The sequence below is a fragment of the Trachurus trachurus genome (assembly GCF_905171665.1).
Source record: "Trachurus trachurus genome assembly, chromosome: 7".
Lineage (NCBI taxonomy): Eukaryota > Metazoa > Chordata > Actinopteri > Carangiformes > Carangidae > Trachurus > Trachurus trachurus.
In genome coordinates this window covers 5,524,074-5,541,132 of record NC_139901.1, presented here as the reverse complement: position 1 = coordinate 5,541,132, position 17,059 = coordinate 5,524,074, and the positions used below count along the sequence as shown (strand labels likewise).

General features: G+C 41.5%; 1 protein-coding gene across 1 annotated transcript; it reads right to left on the bottom strand.

The window, feature by feature from the left end:
• Window positions 1–1,400: 1,400 nt before the first annotated feature.
• Window positions 1,401–16,122, bottom strand: ccdc22 (CCC complex scaffolding subunit CCDC22). The gene is made up of 16 exons (XM_083974829.1): window positions 15,679–16,122; window positions 13,261–13,438; window positions 12,512–12,644; window positions 10,624–10,730; window positions 8,927–9,011; window positions 8,139–8,308; window positions 7,832–8,047; window positions 6,644–6,814; window positions 5,982–6,101; window positions 5,765–5,881; window positions 5,569–5,670; window positions 4,020–4,127; window positions 3,830–3,925; window positions 2,966–3,025; window positions 2,785–2,859; window positions 1,401–2,108 (listed from the first exon to the last, which is right to left on the bottom strand). Exons 1-16 carry the CDS (start codon window positions 15,726–15,728, stop codon window positions 1,995–1,997), a joined length of 1,902 nt encoding a protein of 633 aa, XP_083830955.1. The 5' UTR covers window positions 15,729–16,122; the 3' UTR covers window positions 1,401–1,994.
• Window positions 16,123–17,059: the final 937 nt, after the last annotated feature.

Genomic DNA, 17,059 nt, shown 5'->3' with positions numbered 1-17,059 from the left:
GTTAATTAAAAACTTCTTTTTGTTTTCTCCCTGAAACACTTTTTTTGGTCAAACTTCCTGCCTGTTCCTGCTTAGCTGTGCTTTAACTAGAAAACGACAAAGTGAGTGTCCCAGGAGGAGTGACACATAAATATTGTTTTACATACAAGACAACAATGAACTATTATTGTTCAGGCCACAGTGACACTCCTAGTAATGATATACAAAATAACATTTGATTCTTTAAATCTCAGTTCTAAAATTGTCTGAAAAAGAAGAAGAAGAAAAAGCCTCCTCTTGTTGTCGCCCTGGTAACTACTTACAAACCCCAGTAGTGGGGCAGTAATGCAACTAAAACTAATACTCTTTCAAGGGGTGTTTGGTGGTCAAGTGGCTAATTAGATCACGTACCATGTTGGCAATGTCCAATGCAGTGATCGTCGGATTGATTCATGACCGTGCTGATCTCTACTGTTTCATTCCCCGTCTCTCCATTATCCGAGCAAAAATGCCCCCCAAAATATACATATATATATGTATATATATAATTCTTTTTACTTTATTAATCCCTAAAGGGAAATTCATTTGTCTGTCTCATCTACCATTTGCAGAAGAATTAAAAAGTCTGATGGCAGTGGGTATAGAAGATCTTCTGTGTCTCTCTGTCCTGCAACAAAGAGAGTGGAGCCGTCCACAACCGTTACTTCTTTGGTCTATCAAGGTGTTATCTGTGTTGTTCAGGATCGCCTCCACCATTCTCAATGTGTATCTCTCCACCACTTCCCCCTCAGAGTCCATCCTTACTGCGATCATAGAGCCAGTCTTCTTGACAAGCTTATCTAGCCTCCTTACCTGCTTTTTTCCCCAAACTTCCTCCCCAGCAGACTGCAGGGTAAAATAAAACACTTGAAAAGGGGAGGAAAAGCCAGCACACTCACGATCCCTTGGACAAACTTTTATTACAGGACAGGCAAGCACAGACGTTTCGACCAGATCGTGAGTGTGCTGGCTTTTCAGTTTGTTGCTGCCGTGCACCTCCTTAAATTTTATCCTTTTTATTGGTGAGTGCTCGCTTCTCCCTCTTTTTTAAAATAAAACACTTGCCACATATATACGGTATATATAGTAGTTAGGGATGTTACGATTACCGGTATAATGATAAACCTCATAAAATTCATCAATACCGTGATAATAATAACCGTGATAATTTTGGTCACAATAACTGTGATATGAATTTTTCATATCGTTACTAACAGTATAGCCTTTATTGTCATTCCAAAACAACAAAATGCAACAAAATTTGCATTATATATACACGTATCACTGTATAGATGTCTGTAGCTTCTGATTAATAACTGGGTGTCGTCTGAATGTACAATGCTGTATTGGGGTGTTCGAGGTTGTAGATGACAGCAGGTCCATTCAAGTTTGTAAGGCATCTTTATTTAAGCTGGTGCCATATATACAACAATACTTTGCTGATGGGGCTGGACAACATCATTAATGGGCTACATTCAAATGCCATTCACTCCACATACTCAAATATAATCATGACAAAGGAAGTGCTAATGTCTGTCTGCTTGTGATAAAAATTCCAACATTTGATTTTGATCTTATGAAAAGGTTTTCATACAGAATTATGAATGACTACACGATTGAACAGAAGAGGCCTGACAGCACCTCCTGCTGCCCACTCTTACATTTCATTGGGCTCTGACCCTCAGAGAGCACGCCCACCCCCAGAGATCACTCAGATGAAAAACTAATTGTCCTCTCCATCCATATATCCACCCACTCACACATACAAACATGTTGTGCATTAAAATCCAGATTAGTTTCCATGGTACAAAAATCAGCTTGGCTCCGATGGCAGCAGAGGGCGGTGTTAATGAACAGCAGTCTCTTCACTGGAGAACCTGGAGTGCTGTTTCAGTCCCATCAGATCCATCTTCAGCTCCATGTCTTCTCTACAGCTTCAGCCTGAGCAGGCGGAGCAGCGCAGATTACCGCCACCTTCAACCTTCTCGCACTTTGGCGGCGAGTGCGGAGTTCTCCTGACGGATCGCCTTGTAGTCGTCCAGAATCCTCTCCAGGTTGGCCACAGTTTTGTTCCCGTTCTCCGTCTCGATCTGTTTAAGATGCGAGTGAACAAGGAAGAAAAGTGTCCTGTTAGTTTAACTTCAAAACAACATTACATTATAAGATACACACGTTGGGTTGAAAAAATAAATACCACTATTGTTCGGTGCTTAGTGCAAACACCAGGGGAAAAGGAAAAAATACATCACAAAATTTTAGTCTGATCAGGAAAGTTCAATCTAAACACATGGAGCAGGATTTCACTTTTCTCCGCAACAATGAGCTTAATGCTGCTTTACTGTGCACAACCTGTGGACCAGGGCCCTCTGGTGGCCCAAGCATGTATTGCAAGATGGCAAAACTACAAATTTGGTCAAAAGATAAAGATTCCAAATGAAAATGAAAATTGAAAATTGTTTAAAAATAATCTGGTCTTTATAAACATTTCATATGTTGTTCTTTCTGCAGATTGAACCTTTTCCTAGTGCCGACAGCAGCCTGACATTAGCAGGTCTTCACAGGTGTTTGTTTTTTTTAACCAGTGAAGCGGGGACCAAAATCAAAGCATTTGAATTTTATCAACGTATCTTCATCTTGTTTTATCTACATGCGTTACATGTTATATATGTAAGCAGTGCTTACTGAGCTGGGTAAACCACATCCAGCAGCTTTCTGTACTGAACACAGAAATGTAACCGAGTAAATTAATGACTGAAGGAATCCCACCTGCTCCTCCAGATCTCGAATCTCTCTCAGAATGGTTCCCGTGTCCTCGATGGTTTGGATCAGCTGATTACAGTTCTGTGGAGGGAACAAGACGTAAACATGACATGTGACACACTTCCCTGAGGAGCTGCGGGTAAAATTAAACAACATGAAGGAATCTTGAGCGAACATGGCGACGTACTTCGTGGAGAGCTGCCAGGTACTTGTAGGATTTGCGGACAGATTCGTCTTTTTTGGCGTCCTACAAGTGACAAAAACAAACAAATAATTTTTTTAAAACACATCATTTACATCTTCATAGTGTTTAATAGTATATCCCTCTTTTGGGCCCAACAGTTCGTATGTAATTCAGCCCGACTGCTCCATCACAATGTTATACTGTAATTATTACACAGTGCAATATTATTTATCAATCATCATGATTATGATTATGATTATTATTATTATTACTATAACAATTATTATATTGGCTCATGTTGCATTGAGGCCAAAAAACATTGTACTTGGAATAAACTCTAGACACTCGTCAGAAAAACGAAGGAAAGGAAAATGAACTTGGACTTGTCCATGTAAGTAGACGACTGCACTATGTTGTAAAGGTGTAGAACACCATCAACTGGGGTGTGGAAAAGAGAGATAATATAGATATAGGTAGAGTATATAGATATGCACTGTTAAAGACAGTTTGATTGTGTCCTTTCTGGTTCATGAAACATGCATCACTGACTGCAAAGGAAATCAAATTATCGATCGTGCCATTTTATTTTATTACTTTGTTGTTGTGTTATTTATTTTACCATCTTTTGTTTAATCCAACTATTTATCTACTTACTTTGGTTAATTTATAACCTGTTATTATTATTGTCTGTGTGAGTGGATAGATATTTCTACACTGATATACAATTGAAATTTCTGTGGCAGCTGTTTTTGTTTGTTGACGTTGCTGTTGTTTTTTTGTCCTTTATAACTATGGATTTGTTTCAATGATTTTGATTTTTGTGAAATTATATATATATATACACATATATATATAAAAAAGCTCGACCTTGAAGATCAGCTCGTCAGTCACAGCGAACGTCCTGTCCAGCTTTCCTGTCAGGCTGTTGATCTCTTTCTGCAGCTCCTTAGTGTCCGACAGAATCTGCCACGGAGAGTCAGTGACATGTTGGTGACGTCACATCATGACATTACAAAAACTGTTACTTTACATGTTGTGTCTGCTGATTCGGTTTTACCTTGGTAATTTCCTCCTTCTGTTTCTTGATGTTGCTGACGATCTCTAGAATCCTCTGAGTGTACGCTGACCGAGAGACGTCCTGAGGGAGGTTTTCCAACTCTGTCACCTACAACAGAGGAGAGATGATCCGGTCACACACACACACACACACACATTGAGTAGATTCAACAAGGGGCCAAAGGACTGACAGCTGAGATGTCTGTGTCTGACCTTGCCGACCAACCCTACTGTTTGGCTGTCACAGGCCATAACCTTCACATTCTTATCAATAAATAGTATCTGAAAGTGTTTTTACCATTGAGATCACCATATAGTCCTCTATATAGAATCCACTACGTAGTGAGTAGGGAGGAGTGACTCAATCATTTTCATTGTTAGCGTGCTAATCTTCTCAGCTCTGGTATCATCACAACGGTGTGTGCTAACGAGGCTAAGAAATGATGTGACGCAGGGCTACATGTCGAGCATTGAACTAGTATTAGTATGATAGGAAGTTATAAAAAAAAACTGCACGTTATCATCTCCATTTCCAGGCGACACCGAGTTAAACAGCCGAGTGCAAGAAGTGAATTATTTTTTAACTCTACCGTTTTACTGTTATTAGGTTAAAAGTTCTGGCCAATTAGGGCGCAGAACCGTTGAGTGACAGGTCCGGAGACCGCTGCTTCGAGGCCAGTGGGCGGGCCCTCGGCCGGCCAACGGCCGCACCGCTCCAAATATGGCAAGTAGAATCCAACATGGCGCAGTTCAAACCCCCGTACTAGCGGCACAAAACAGACTCCCCCAAACCAATGGGTGACGTCACAGGTGCTACGTCCATTATTTTTACAGTCTATGATCCGATCTCAATGACTGACTTGACATGTTGCAAGTGATCAAATCCTATCTGCATGTGTCTGAAGTTATCGGCTGCAACAATCAGCATGAACATCCGAGCCTCACAAGAGACAGTGGCTGGGCAATACGCTACAAATACAATGTGGTTGGACCACTTAGACCTATGTGAAACAGCGTAATATGGGACCTTTAAATAAACTGCTAATTGCACAAAAGCGACAGAAAAGGAGGCGACTGCTGAGCTGTGCCTCCTTCCATGCTGCAATCACCGCTGGAATGACGGTGGAACAGGCTGCTCGGTGCCGGCAGACCAGCGATGCCTTCCGTTTCTCCTGAACTGGGCTGTCCATCTTGTGACGCACTGCTGGTGATACAAAAGACGCTTCCAAATCCTATTTGAGCGACGACACCGTTCGTATCGAATTGGATGCTCATGTAAAGTGCCTTGGGTATTTTGAAAGTTATTGTTATTATTATTATCTCTACAAATCCAAAAAGAATCGCATTTGAAACCACCTCCGTATGCGGTTTGAATCCGTTTTGGAAGAAGTCAGATCTCATGTGGTTTTTGGCTGTTCAGACTGTCACAAAATCAAACTACATACAATCTGGATATGACATAAATGGGATTTGGAGTGGCAGTGTGAACAAGGCCTTAGTGCAATAAAGATCAGGAGTCGTCCTCTAACTTTCGTTCAGTTGGTCATTACCAGCTGTTTGTACATTTCCTCCTTCTTCCTGGCCTCCTCTGTGGACACACGGATCTTGTCATGCAGAGACTTGATCTCAGACAGCTTTCTGGACGACTCCATCTGCGGCAAACAAATACAAGCAAACAAACAGAATTTAAGTGTTTTTGCTGGAATAAACTCGACTGCGACACATTTCCTGTGAGACACCACTTACGTCCCGGTTGCCGCAGATCTCTTTGAGCCTGCGGTGCTCGTCGATGAGCGGAGCGCGGTGTTTCTCCCACTGAGAGGCCAGGTTGACCACCCGCTTGGCGCTGGCCTCCACCAGAGCCTGGAGGAAGGATCACACAGGTTCACACTGAGTCTGAGCTGAGCCAGGTTTCGGATGTCGTGTCTCCAGTTACAAACTGACGTCACTGACTCCGTCCTACCTGAAGGTTCAGCAGGTTGTCGTCCGCCTCCGGCAGCAGGTCGATCGTCTTCTTCTTCACCTGCATCTTCTCCTCTTTCTCCGAGTTGCCCATCTCTCTCTGCTTCAGCTCATCCAGCACCTGCACCACAACACAACTCAAACAACCACCGCTCATTTGTGTTCATTTTGTTCTGCTGCTAGTGTGATGAATGTGGAGGTCACAACTTGTCCACAAGAGAGTTTTGGAGTTGTTGGATTGTGTATTTGATGAGTGTGATGAAGGACAGGGGACCTGTACCATTCACCTCCATTGTGTTCACTGAGCAGCTCACGTCTCTGCCCCGCTGATCTCAAAACAACATGCACCGATAATTAAAGGTAATGAACCTACTGCTATGACTATAGGGACTATGGCAATAGAATTTGCCAAAATGTTGAACTATCCCTTTAATTATTTGGTTACCACACAGGATTTGGGTACAAAAAGCCATTGTAGATGACGATTCATGTGAACATCGCACCATGATAAACGGGTGTGTGAGTGAGTGCATGTCAAGATACGTCAGTCCTCCACATGCGCGTCCTAAAACACACAATGTTCACTAGAGTGGAGCACTGTAAAAACGGTTATGGCCTCATCACTAAGCTACATCGTCTGAGGTGTGTGTATATATGTTTTACCTGTGTGTTGGTGACACTCATGTGTCTCATGTCGGCGGTCAGCTGGCTGACGTCGCTGCAGAGCTGCTGGAGCTGCTGCTGGAGTGAAGCCAGTTCCTCCTGCTGGCGCTGCTGGATGTCGCCCTCTGACTGAAGCCTGGAGGGGATGGAGTTGGTCACTGCTGCCGACTCCTGAACACACACACACACAGATGCATTCAGAGACATACAGCTGTTAGAAACCCACATTGCAGACCGAGACTGTCGTGGTGTTTTACTAAGCAGGATTTCTCCTGTGGCTATGCTACATTTTTACCTTAATTAAAAGCTCCGGAGTAATTGTGATAGTTGTGATAGTTAACTACATGACTTGTGACTTGTTACGAGTGAGAACGGAGACTCTCTGTCTTCCACCTGGCGTCTCACGGCTGAAAACCAACCTTGCAACATCAGTGTAGCTACTCGGTCGCCGCCCCGGTGTCCCAGCTCTCGTCTCTGCCCAGCGCGGCACAAACGCGCTCCATAACCCGTAATCTTTTCTTTATGACGGTTACGGTTATGACGGACTACGCAAATATACACATCGTATCCATCGTATATATGTCATATAACGTTATCCACCGCTCCATGTATTGATTTTTCGCCGGCTTCGTTGTAAACAATGCACACGGCCAGGAGGAAGGTTAGCAAAACAGAGGAAAAGCGACCAGACTTACATAGTTCCTCTTTAACTACAATACTATAATTCTACAGCACTTTACCTAAGCACATCTCTACCTCACACTTTACATCAGAAATAACCTGTTGGAATGTCTATCTATGTTCTATGTGTTGTTTATGTTGTATAGATGTTTAGTAGTTTAGAGGGGATAGAGCACATTAGTGAAGCCCCTTCACTGTCCATTTTTAAAATGGCTTTCAACCTAGTATGAGACTCAGCTCTTGTTTTAGTCATATGTTCTATTCTTATTGATGTATAGCACTTTGCACTTTAAAGTGTTTTATAAATAAAGTTGAGTTGAGTATGTTACTATTTTCACTGTATTGGTGACTGGGACGTCTGAATTTGTCTTCTATGTAATGGACTACAGATGGGAAATAGCTCTCTGCTAAATGGAACAAGCATCTTTACATTCTTTTGTTTAATGTCTGTGTACATTGTCCATAAATCCAATAAAAAAAAATGTTTAAAGTATTTTCGCTCCTCACCTGTGTGAAGGTGAACTTCTGCGTATGGGTGAAGTGGGTCCCCTTGGCGAGGACGTGGTCGGAGGGGGCGGAGGACTTGAAGGCCTGCAGGAGCTCGCACAGGTCAGAGGCCGAGCGAGGACCGCCGAAGGCACTTTCAGAAGAAGGCAGCGCAGCGGAGCGGAGCTGCTCCTCGATGCGTTTCCGCAGTCGGGTCAGCTTCCGTGACTGGTACTCCTGTTCCAACAACAGTCATCAGATTAAAGAGTCGAGAGAAAACTGACGGGCAAATAAACACGGCTGTAGAGAGAGGGGGGGGGTTTATTGCCTGTGGAGAGAGGCGAGACAGGAGTCCTTGACTTTTCCACTCGTTGTCCCACTCCTGGGCGGCGCTCAGCTCGGCGGCGTGCTGCTCCAGTATGGAGGCCACCACGGAGGCGTGGTGGGAAGGCTGGGCGGTCACAGGGGGAAGGATGTCTCGCTGGTAGTCGTTCAGTTCTGAAAGCAAACACACACACACACTTTATTCCAATCCGTTCCCTGCATCATCACTCATGCTCCCTCTGCTGCTGCTGGGGAGACGGACACATCTGTGCATCTAGTCAGGTTCAACTGTCACCTACAACAGGGCGCCGTATAGCTCAGTTGAGCAGGCGCCCCATAGGCTATAGTCCTCGCTGCAGTTGGCGGTTTGAATCCCGCATGGGGCGGCCATTTACTGCATGTCATTCCCCCTCTCTCTGCCTCCCCATTTCCTGTCTGTCTCAACTATGCTATCCAAAAAAGCCCAAAAATATACTTTAAAAAAGAAAAGTCACCTACAAGTAACTTTCAAACATGTTGCTCTCCTGACAGTTAATGTGTTGCTTTATCAAAAGCTATTTGATCATATTCTGCCTTATAAATCACTGTGCCATCCCTGTTCCAGCGTGTTAGTATCATGTAGGTGAAGAAAAAAAATAAAGGTGGGGCTAAATTCAAATTCAAATTACATTGTCAAATTGTCTTTGTAAAAAAAAATCCTCTGACATCTCTGACATTCTTTACGCTGCAGGACGATTATATGGAGAGCCACGATCCACAGAAATCAGCCCGTCCGTGCGGTGGGAGGCCTACCTTTCAGATGCTTCTTTCCTGGATCTCTAGTGCAGCTCGGTGAACTGAGCGGCTGGACGTGGAAGTTGTGCAGTGCTGCTGGACTCTAAACAGGAAAAACATGGAACCTGTCAGGAAACCAGGTTGAGTCTCTCTGGGCAGGTTACATTTCAGTAATATCACAGCTACATGTGCTCAGTGCAACGCAGTCAGCCTGCACCAAGATGAGCCAGGTGCAATTTAGATACAGCATGTTTGACAACGGGCTTTTGAGATGCATCACTTTCTTTTTGTCTGTATCAAGATGTCAGTAATACAAGTAGGAATACAACAGTGTGAGAGAACTAGAGCTGTGTTGTATCTGCGAGTCATGAAAGAGAAAAATGTGCTCTAAAGTGCCACATGTAAATGTCCTCATTATGCATAATGGATTTGCAGTGATGGGAATAAATGTGCCGCTACTTGACTCAAGAAGTCCAGACACAAAATATTACACCCATTAAAGGGATTGTTCAACATTTTGGCAAATTCAAACACAATGGAGGTGAATGGTACAGGTCCCTCAAAACTCATCAAATACACAATCCAACAACTCCAAAACGCTGTTGTGGAGAAGTTGTGACCTGCACATTCACCACGCCATGAAATAATAATGTAACATTACAAGTTGGAGTTGTTTTCGAGGCAAATGCGTAGCCGGAACTACATTCCAGACACGGCTGCTGGGCGGAGTGATTTCAAAAGTGCAAGTAGTTCAGAGAATTTGCTTCATGTGTCGAAATGTTTCATAATTGCACCATTATTTGACTCAAGAAGTCCTGTCACAAAATAATACACCCATTAAAGTGTACTTTATATACACTACACATTTTTTTTAGTCCATCAACTAGTCGTAAAAAGCTGTTTATCTGGAACTAACCAACTCTGCAGTATTCTTCCGCACAGGCAGGCTCCACAACGTAGCTGTCTGACTGCAGTGAGTTGGTTAGTTCCAGATAAATGGGAGGTTAGGGGGTTAAGTCAAAGGATTTTTACATATTTCAGCATTTTATAAAAAGTAACACTATAGTTACTTTTCCTTGTAATTAGTTACTTTTATAATGTAGTAATTCATTTACTACCACAGTTACATTTTGGGGAAAGTAACAAGTAACTACTGTATAACTAATTACTTTTTAAAAGTGACATGCCCAACACTGTTGATTTGGCACTAATATTAACTAAAGTTGTAGCTTGATGTGTCAAACAAATGCAGTTTGACCTTTTCCCTAACCTTAAACAGCACGGTGTTCCCTTAAAAACCGCAGTGAGATCAAAATCCTATCACTGATGTACATGCACTTGGTTACATTCCACCACTGATCATATTCTGCTATGTATCAGATTTAGGCTGAAATCACATTTAAGAGAAATCACATTTCACCAATCACCCAGTTCATACTACGATACCCATAAGCCTCAGCTGCAGACATTGTTTTCAACAGTTGGTTCATCTCTGTGCTGATCATTCAGTCCAAAAGTTAAACTGAGACACTGACGCTAACGGCCGCTGCTCAGTCTCGGTGTGCAGGTCATGTTCACAGCTTTGCAAAGTAAATACACACGAGTTTTGGGAATAGATCTGGCTTTGAGCAGCAAGTTCAGTCTAAATATGCCTGAACTGGCCATTCTCCCAATCCTGCTGATCGACACCAAAATGCAACTTTAAAAGAGTTTACTTGTGTTTCACCGTGCAGTGGCAGTCTGCAGTTTGTAGGCAGCCAGGGGACGGCCAGCTGGGCTTTGATGGCAGCAGCGATGGCTCTCTGGAGGACCGCAGATTTACCTGCAGGACGACACAATAAACACTTGAGGGAAAATGCATAGCATGTTTATAACCTGGTGATAACACTAGAGGTTACAGAGCAACTACATTTGTTTGGTGCTTGACAATTTCTCTTTCTCGTATGGTCAACAGAAAAAATACCTGCCCACTGTTTGATTATTACATATACATCTTGTTCTGTAAATCAGTGAAACTTTTTTACATCAAGGACCCCTAAACTGACACAAATTAGACCACGGACCCCCATTGGACAATTTAAAAAAAAAAACAAACACCAGAAAGACACAAATATTTGTTCTGAGATTGAATAACGTTACTTTCTTAGTAAAAGTATGTTCAAATTAGGGCGATTGCCGTGAATCTTTGGGGAAAAAGTGGTAACAATATCTCAAAAAGAAAGTTTAAAATTGTCTAGAAAAAATGGTAAGATTTCTCTAAAAAAGAAACAAAAAACTGGTGAAATTTATCAAAAAACAGATTGGAGCTACGAGGATCATTTTGTCTTTTATTCCTTTTTTTTGTATCATTATTTTCAGTGGTTTTTAACTTTTAACATCACTTTTGTGTTGTGGATATATATTACAACTTTATTTTTTCAAAACAGCTTTCTCCTCGTCCCTTCCCTCAGAGGAATCCGCCAGCCATCAGCCTCCATGAGAACAAAGATATTGGTGCACAAAATGATAATTGACAAATTACTTAAACATCTCTCACCATGCATATGTGCACACAAACAAATAAATGAAATAAAAAAGAGAGCACAGAATTGTTTCCTAGAGAATAAGGTTAGTTTTCCAGATGCTGATTCAAAAAATAAATCCCATATTTAATGAAACCATGACTTTTTGTTGAATCATATATGTAAGCCTTTTAATCACTATGCAAAAAGAAGGATAATAAATCCAGAGATGGTCCACAACCACTTTTCCAAGGCAACTGATAATAGTCGTCTCTAACACTGAGCATTTCTCCAATGGGGAACCGAATCAATGATGAAGCCATCTCACATGGAAATCAACACGGAGCAATGAAAATGAATTGAAAGCAAAGAAAAACTGGTTGACGGTGCCCGAACATACAAATTAAAATATGAATAACTAACAGTGCTCTCAAAGGGAATAAATAAGTACAAAGCAAACATTCACAACAGATCCAGAGGCTTCAAAGGGGTTAAAAGGTTTGAATCACAACCTCAGATCAGGACTTTTCTGAATGAAGCCGAGACAGAACGCAGAGGTCTGTTGGAGTGACAGGCTGTGTGTCCAGGCAATTATATACACAACTAACCATGTGATCACATGAGCTCAGCTAAATCTGTGAGGAAGTCTCCTGACTCAGATCATGGATTGCCATTCGACCCAAAAGATCATCATATGATCTTACAGCCAGATCACCCACCCCTATATTTATAAATGTAATATACCGTAGTACAATATAATATTGTATTATTAATATAATATAATGGTACAGTTGTATTCTTTTTAACTTTCTAGTAATTTCAATTTTTGATATCAAATACATAATTTTTATTTTTTAGCTTTATTATCTTTTATTGTATGTGTTGTGTGTCTGTTGTTGAAATTAAGATTTTATAGATAGATAGATAGATAGATAGATAGATAGATAGATAGATAGATAGATAGATAGATAGATAGATAGATAGATAGATAGATAGATAGATAGATAGATAGATAGATAGATAGATAGGCAGGCAGGCAGGCTCAAGGGGACCGCTTTGTAACAGGTGTGTGGATGACAGACTGTTGACCGTGCTCCTGTACCTGTTGGCTGGTCTGAGGTCTCTGCACTCTCTCTGGGCAGCTTCTCCACCAGGAACATGAGCAGGGAGCGGATCTCTGGCTCGTTGCTGTACAGAAAGGTCTGGTAGCCGATCTCTCCTTTATAACCAATGTCCTGAGAAACCACATGACGTGTTAGGATTATTATTACTGGGAACCACAGAACGCGTTTCACACGGTAATATCTGAATTTTGAACGCAACTATCGAAGTGTCCTTAAGTGTGCTATAGGTAAAATGATTGTATTAGCTACTTTAAAAAAAGTTTATACATACACAACTGCACATTTATCAGCTGCTCATGGAAACGTTTATTATTTTTGGTCAGGACTATAGCTTTTAAATATCCCCCAAAACATAAAAAACAAGGTTTATTTTATTTTTATCTATGTATTTATTTGGGTAACACTTTATAATAAGTACACACTATTAAGCATTAGTTAAGTATTAAATACTGAATTAATCATTTATAACACATGAATACTCATTACTATGTATCATGTATGTATTTTATAAACAGTAAAAAATGAAAAGAAAAAAAGAAAAGAAAAAATTATAGCTAATTAAATTTAGAGAAATAATTGAAAACTATCTCTTTACACTGAAATATATTAACCTTGTATCTTGTTTGTCACTTTTTTGTGCAGCTGCTGCTTCAGGATGCCTTTTTTCAAACGACAGGGGCTGATTTAGCCCGATCGATTGGTCATACATCAGTTAGAGGTGTGTTACCTGACAGGCCTGCGCCAGGCTCATGCCCACTCTGAAGCGAGCAGACATGCCCGGAGGGAGGGAGGTGGGCATCGTGCTGCCCAGGCCGGGGTCGATCACCCGGATACATCTGACCACCGCCTCCACTATCAGCTCACTGCTGAACTGTCTGACGCCGTCGACCTCCTCGCTCACCTCCCTGTGGGTCACAAATCAAATATTATTTGATCTTTGACGACGCCTGTGGTCACACAGGGTGACTGGAGGTTTGATTCTGAAACACACTTGGTCGTAAAACTGTAAAATGAAAAGACTTCTACATGATTTCATCAGGCGGTCAAAGGCCCGATCACCAAATCATCACTAACAATTGAGGTTCATTGGCCAACAATAGCTTTTCACTAATGCTATTGTGTTTTAAAAACATAGAGAAGTCTGTGTGTGTGTGTGTGTGTGTGTGTGTGTGTGTGTGTGTGTGTGTGTGTGTGTGTGTGTGTGTGTGTGTGTGTGTGTGTGTGTGTGTGTGTGTGTGTGTGTGTTGGAACATTTGCCACTAACTTTTTATGTGTCAGTGACCCATGCTCCTTGGGATTTTGCCAGACACCCAGTTCATAAAACTATAAAATGTAAGGGTCATACATACGTTCAAGAACCAGTTTGTTACCTCTGATCATATATTAGGGCTGCACAATGTGCAAAAAAACACATCGCAATTGACAAATATTGCGATTTCATTGTTAAAGCAGAAGTAAGCGGAAAGTTTGTGTTAAAGCAGAGGTAAGTGGTCCGGTCGTTTTCGCTAATGCTGCGTTCCAGGCAGGCTTTTGAAATCGTAAATTACAGCTTCAAGTCACAACTTACGACTTTGTAGCGTTCCAGGCAACCCACTCGTGTTTTTCCGACCTGTTTTACCGGTGAAAGTCACTATAACGGCCACTCGTAACTTCCGACCGGTGAACTCGTACCAGATCGAACTGGTACGACTTCACGGTCGGAAAAATACGAGTTTCCTTGAACGCACCATAACAGTCCTCGTCCCTACGTCACCACATTCACGGCGTCCCTTGGCTGCACACACAGCCCTGCATGCCGTTCTCTCTCCTCATTGGATAAAAACTGTAGGATACGATAAATGTTTTCTCCTCGGCTCAGAGCAGAGCAGAGTGACTGACAGACCCGTGTTTCAGACCAAACACTCTATGTAAGTGATTGCTGTCGGAAGATATAACTATTTAAGACTTATATTAACACAAATATATCACTTACTTCTGCTTTAATATAAGTCTTAAATAGTTATATCTTCCGACAGCAATCACTTATATAGAGTGTTTGGTCCGAAACACGGGTCTGTCAGTCACTCTTCTCTGCTGTAAGCCGAGGAGAAAACTTTCCTTGTATCCTACAACCTTTATCCAATGAGGAGAGAGAACGGCATAAAGGGGCGGTCCTCTCTGTGTGTGCAGCCAAGGAGTGCGCGTGCATGTGGTGACGTAGGGACGAGGGCGGGGACTGCTAACTCCATCTGCTGACAGGAAGTTAGCCAAAACGACCGGATCGCTTACTTCTGCTTTAATGATCTTTTTTTTTTATATTATTCTAACTAAAAAAATATAAAACTCATGATGTGATATCCATTGGGTCTTGTACCAAACAAACACCACATCATGTCTCTTCACATCTTAACTCGACGACATTGAAAATGAGGGCAACCTCAATGTCTCTCGAGAATAAATAAAGGTTATAATAATAATAATAATCTTTAGAATATGATGTGTTGTCCGGAGCGTCTCTGTGGCAACACAACACACACTGCACAATAATGTTGTGACAGACTTCACCTTCATCAAAACAAGTGCATTTACTGTGATTCTGGACATTGCGATTTCGATTACATTGCAATTAACTGTGCAGCCCTATTATGGTATACATACACACAACCAGTCAATAGTTTGGACACACCTTCTCAGTCTTTCTTTATTTCTGTTACTTTCTACATTGTAGATTTATAGGTAAGACATCAAAACTATGAAGGAAGTTGGAACACATATGGAATCAGGTTGTAAACACAAAACTATTCATTTACAGAAGTGTTATCTGTCACCTGACCAAACCAAACTGAGATGCTGAAGGAAAAACAGCCAACAAGTGCTCAGCACCTCTGTGCTAAGAAAAGACAGAGACTGAAGGTGTGTCCAAACTTTTGACTGGTAGTGATAAATATGCCTCAATTATGGATCGATAGCGAATTAAAGGACAGTCAAGAACTACTTTAATGCGCTGTCATTTAGGTGACACTGCTCAGTGACACGTCTCTGTCAGCTGTGGTGGTCTCTGACAGGGACGGAGCTTGAACATGTTAACATGTTTTCCCAGTAACTGCATTGGGCTGACATTGTGCACGAGTGAAATAATAATCAACAAAAAGCTGTCGATACTTACGTCCCGACTTGTTTGAGGGCGTGAATTAAAATTTTGTCGACTTCCTCCATCGCTGAAGTTTCTGTGAAGACGAGCTGTAGCTGACAGAGGCGGTTTCAGCTGCAGGACATGTGATGTGAGCGGGTTATTGAAGAGCACAGAGTCGCTAACAGTGTTGACTGAGGAGCACGGAGTCTCTAACAGTGGCGAGGGTTTCCCCGGGATGAAGGCAGAGAGCCAGCTTCCATCTTCTGTTAGCCAGGAACTAGCTACCAGTTAATTAGCAGCCCTGTCACTCCTCAGCTCCCTGAACAGACCCATCGTAACCCTCCGCTGCATCTGAAGCCTCTTTCCACAAACCAGCTCCTGATGCGATTAAATAATCCGTTGCACTCCCTGAAAACACTGAACCCGGGCGACGGTGTCCGCTACCAACGCAACAAACCTGACATCTGTGTATCTTGTTCTGTGTGGAAATGAAGTAATAAGGGAAGAAAACGGCAGGACTTCTGGGAAATGGAGTTTTCCTCTCGACAAACTGTAGTCGCGAGCAACCGGGAAATGAGCCAGAAGGAACTACATGTCCCATCATGCACCGAAAGCGACAGTCTTATGACCGGAAAAGTGGCAGATTTCAGCCTTTTTTCCCCCAAAAAACTTATTTTAAAAATCTTATTTTAAGACCATAAAAGAATACATTAATAAAATTACTGAAAAATAGAAAAACATGAATGAGAGGCATGTTTTATTTTTGATGCAACGTGGATGACTGTCTCTTCTTTTAGCGTTTAAAAGAGCAATTTTATTTCATGCTTGAACTAGTGAATGTTGGTTTGCCATTCAGACCAATTACTGAAAATTTCCCTTTCAACTGCAAAGATTTAGAATAACCCAAAATCAAGAATATAATATCTCTTCTCTGCAAATGTATCTAAATAAAACATATTTAACATTCATATTCAACACACATTAGGCTAACATAGTAGCTATAAACAGGTTTCTGTGCCAGTGTTACACAAAACACAGGGTTCAGAAAGTGGTTTGTTAGATTAAATGTTTCAATTTAAAATATACTTCCAAATGTATATATTTATATCATGTAATTAAATATAAGTTTTTTAATATTTGCTCAGGGGAGAATTTACATGAGCTTCTGGGGGTATCACTGCAGAAATGCGTAAATTAAAGAAGTGGTTTGACAGAAACAAATGATCTTTAATCTAAAAAAATCTATTTGGAAATTGTAAAAGGAACACTCAAGCATTAATACAGGTAGATGGTGTTGACATTCTCAGTGTTCATGAAAATACATTTTTTGGCGTAATTATGGATGAAAAAATAACGTGGAAATCTCACATAAAACATGTTCAAAACAAATGTTCACTGAGCATCTCAGTACTAA

Coding starts and splice junctions, on each gene's coding strand:
- ccdc22 (XM_083974829.1), bottom strand. CDS start 15,728: ATGGAGGAAGTCGACAAAATTTTAATTCACGCCCTCAAACAAGTCGGG. Junction 13,439..15,678: donor GCCCTCAAACAAGTCGGGAC/GTAAGTATCGAC, acceptor TGTGACCCACAG/GGAGGTGAGCGAGGAGGTCG. Junction 5,882..5,981: donor ACAACCTGCTGAACCTTCAG/GTAGGACGGAGT, acceptor TCCTTCCTCCAG/GCTCTGGTGGAGGCCAGCGC.